At 54.7% G+C, this 3,891-nt stretch overlaps 1 protein-coding gene across 1 annotated transcript; it reads left to right on the plus strand.

Moving 5' to 3' along the window:
- The first annotated feature begins 642 nt into the window (after positions 1–642).
- Positions 643–2,712, plus strand: LOC123045057 (uncharacterized). The gene is made up of 2 exons (XM_044467972.1): positions 643–1,511; positions 1,607–2,712. Exons 1-2 carry the CDS (start codon positions 865–867, stop codon positions 2,331–2,333), a joined length of 1,374 nt encoding a protein of 457 aa, XP_044323907.1. The 5' UTR covers positions 643–864; the 3' UTR covers positions 2,334–2,712.
- The last annotated feature ends 1,179 nt before the right edge of the window (positions 2,713–3,891 follow it).

Here is a 3,891-nt window from a genome sequence, read left to right on the forward strand (position 1 = left end):
AAAGTTGTTCTGCCTCGTCCCCCGAAATCAAGGGGGGTCAATATTTCAAGTGGGCGAAACCGAGATATGACGCGTCGCCGGTACCGGATACTTATCCGGCACACCGAAGAAGGCACCCGAAGAGTGGCCCTTCGAGTGGTTTTATATTGAGAATGTCTCCCTTCCCGATCCAATCCGAATGGGTTTGCCGGAGTTTACAAATGCTCCGCTGAGAAAACGCTTTAACTGGCGTCCGCGGAGCCCCAGAGAGGAAGATAACAGGGAGATCCTCCAACCGATGAGCAAGATAAAAATACTCGCTCAATCCGGATTATCAATAGTTGAGGTTATGGTGATACATAATATACTGTATTAGAGAGGAAATACTTGCTGAGGGGAAAAGTCGCTACGGCGAGAATAGCTTAAGAAAAACAGTCGCTACCGCGAGAGTGCAGGGGAGAGCTCCGCATGGCCGGATCCAGTGCAGTTGCGTGTCACACCTCCGAGCAGGCCGCTTTTCCAGAGACACCGTCATGAGATGTTTTCTTAAACCGACGACTGGTGGTGGTGGACCAGGTATGCTCGGACCCATCTGTAGGTGGGTGCTACGGGAGGTGGATGGGTTGGAATAAGAGGCCCCGCTCCGCCCCGGCCACAGCTAAGGGGATCCAGGCTGGCTACACCCAAAGGCGGCCTTTGTACCCTATTATCCCTCGTCACCACACCTTCCCCATCGTCTCTCCAGAACATCAACCTTTTCTTGCTCCGCCATCGCCGTTGCAAAGAAACAGAACCAAGACACAGAGGCCAGCCACGGCCGAGAAGAAGAAGAAGAAGATACGAAGGGCGAGGTGGCCGTAGTGAGAGTTGAAGCAGGGCCTTGAGATGGACCCGTGCCCGTTCGTGCGGGTGCTGGTCGGCAACCTGGCCCTCAAAATGCCGGTCGCCCCGCGCCCCGCCGGCGCCGGCGCCGGCGTGCACCCCACCACCTCGCCGTGCTACTGCACGATCCGGCTCAACAAGCTGCCGCTTCAGACTGCCGCGGCCCCGCTGCTGCCCTCGGACGACATGACGCAGGGTCCCGCCGCGACGGGCGCACTGGCGGCCGCCTTCCACCTCTCCAAGGCCGACCTCGACCGCGTCACGGCCAAGCCGTCCCTGTTCGTCGCCCGATCTGCGAGGCTCAAGGTTGCCGTGTACGCCGGGCGGCGGGGCACCACTTGCGGGGTCAACTCCGGCCGGCTGCTCGGGAAGGTGGTCATCCCGCTGGACCTCAAGACCGCGGTGGGGAAGCCCATTGTGTTCCACAGCGGCTGGCTCTCCATCAACAAGCGCGGCCGTAAGGCCTCTGCCGTCTCCGGCTCCGCGCAGCTTAACCTCACCGTTCGCGCCGAGCCCGACCCGCGCTTCGTGTTCCAGTTCGATGGCGAACCTGAGTGCAGCCCGCAAGTGCTCCAGGTGCAGGGCGGCATGATGCAGCCCATGTTCACCTGCAAGTTCTCCTGTCGCAGCAACAGCGACCTCCGCTCTCGGTGAGCCATCGTCGTCATGCTGAACAATTCAACCTCAATTCTCAAACCAATGTTGCTTTGTTCTGACGGAATTCCTCAAAATTTCGGTGGTCCAGATCAATGCACTCCGATCCAGGGAGTGGCAGCCGCAACTGGCTGATGTCCTTCGGTTCCGACCGCGAGCGCGCAGGGAAGGAGCGGAAGGGATGGTCGGTGACGGTGCACGACCTGTCGGGTTCGCCAGTGGCACTGGCGTCCATGGTGACGCCGTTTGTGGCGTCCCCCGGTTCCGACCGCGTGAGCCGGTCCAACCCGGGCGCGTGGCTTGTACTCCGGCCCGGCGACGGCACTTGGAAGCCGTGGGGCCGCCTGGAATGCTGGCGCGAGCGTGGCGCTGGCGCGGCCGGCGACAGCCTCGGGTACCGGTTCGAGCTCCTGATTCCTGACCCAACCGGAATGGGCGTCGGCGTCTCTGTCGCCGAGTCCAACGTCCCTTCCTCCCGCGGGGGGCGCTTCGTCATCGACCTGACGGCGGCGCAGCCCTTCGGCCGGAGCGGGTCGCCTGGGTGCAGCCCGCGCGGGAGTGGTGACTTCAGCGGCGGGTATGGTCTCTGGCCCTTCGGGAGCTACCGCGGGTTCGTGATGTCGGCGGCAGTGCAGGGCGAAGGGCGGTGCAGCCGGCCAACGGTGGAGGTGGGGGTGCCGCACGTCGGGTGCGCGGAGGACGCGGCGGCGTTCGTGGCGCTGGCGGCAGCCGTGGACCTGAGCATGGACGCGTGCAGGCTCTTCTCGCACCGCCTCCGGAGGGAGCTCTCCAGCACCCGCTCCGACCCACTGCGGTGAGGAGACCCACCCAGCGGCAAATGCGACCACAAACTGTACAGCGGTGGTGGCGAGATCGAGGGAGTCGATGCTGGTGGTTCAGTTCTCTTGTTTTTTTTTCGTGGGAGATCAGACTGTCCGTTTTTTGGGATCACTTCTCGTGATTTTTGGTGGGGGTGTTCTTGTTTTAAAATCCGTCACTAGTAGTAGTAATTTTTAGTCCTCTACTAGCTGCTTTGTGAAGTTTTAGAAGAAAATCATCAATCAGCCGTAGGAGAGAGTTCGTGTTGTGTTTGTTCCGAACTTCCGATTGTCCTTCCAGTTTCAATTTTTTCTTTTTTTTTTTTGCCATGAAAGGAGTGAAGAACCGATGTCGTAATAAAACCCGTTGCAGAATGAATCGTTTTTTTTTAAACTGAAGAGCTTTTTTTTTAGTACTATAGTTGTGATGAGTTGTATTGGTAGTATTTTGCGACGAGAAGATTTGTTGGGGTCGACGGAGTGGTAGAAGTGTGGGTGTGGGTGTGGCGGGACATGGCGGCATTCCTCCCAGCTGGAAAAGAGGCGGGAGGGGGTGTGGGCCCTGCGAGTGCACATGGGATGTCCCTTCACAGGTTTCGTCCACTCCTACTCCCATTCTCCGCTCGCTGCGCGCATGGCGTGGCGTGGGTCCGCGGGGTGTCAGTGAGTGACGTGGTGGCGCAGCTGCATTGCAGTGGGTCAGATGGGGTTTCAGCTGCTTTTCCCTTTTTCTCTTTTGTGCTTGGTTGCGTTCGAGAAGCGGTTGTAGGGATTGGTGCTGTCTGTGCTGTGCTGCGATGATGTTGGGTGCCTGCGTTAGTCGAAACTGTTTCTGCCATCTCACCGCTGGTGCCACTTGGCACCGGACTCTTTTTGCTAAACATATAGGCCTCCTTTGGTTCATAGGGTAGAAAATCATAGGAGTAAAAAAGTCATAGAAAATGAAATGACATGTATCTCAAGTCCTATGAGTAGGATTAATGTTTATTTTCCTATGAAATATGGAGGATAGAAAGAATTTCTTCATAGGAATAGGATTCCGTTCCTACAAACCAAAGAGCTTTAAAGGAATTTTTTCTATAGAAATCCTATCCTATAAAATTCCTACAAGATTTCTGGGGCATCTCCAACGCTTATCTGCATCCATGTCAAGACAAGTTTAAAGAAACCGTTTTGAAATAATTTTAAAGAAATCAGACAAATTTCATGAAACTTGACTGAGTTCAGTAAAGTTCAGACATAATTTATATAAAACGGACTATGTTTTGTCCGCTTAACTAAAAATTTCATGTTGTTTCTATTTTTTTTTCTAATTCTACAACACTCAGAGTAACTATAAAAAACAACATAATTCATCCATAAATATCGTGCAAATATCTCCGGTACAACAATAGTTCAAATTTAAATATTACATCCGAGATGACCGGATGTTCAACAAATTTTCCGAATTCACCGATTCCAGATTCAACGATCCTAGAATCAGAGCTAGCACACGTCATCCTACACAGGTTGCCTCTTGAGTTTTATCCAACAATGTATGTGCGTGAATGGGGCCTGC

The sequence above is a fragment of the Triticum aestivum genome, chromosome 2B (genome assembly GCF_018294505.1).
Source record: "Triticum aestivum cultivar Chinese Spring chromosome 2B, IWGSC CS RefSeq v2.1, whole genome shotgun sequence".
NCBI lineage: Eukaryota > Viridiplantae > Streptophyta > Magnoliopsida > Poales > Poaceae > Triticum > Triticum aestivum.

Coding starts and splice junctions, on each gene's coding strand:
- LOC123045057 (XM_044467972.1), top strand. CDS start 865: ATGGACCCGTGCCCGTTCGTGCGGGTGCTGGTCGGCAACCTGGCCCTC. Junction 1,512..1,606: donor AACAGCGACCTCCGCTCTCG/GTGAGCCATCGT, acceptor TCGGTGGTCCAG/ATCAATGCACTCCGATCCAG.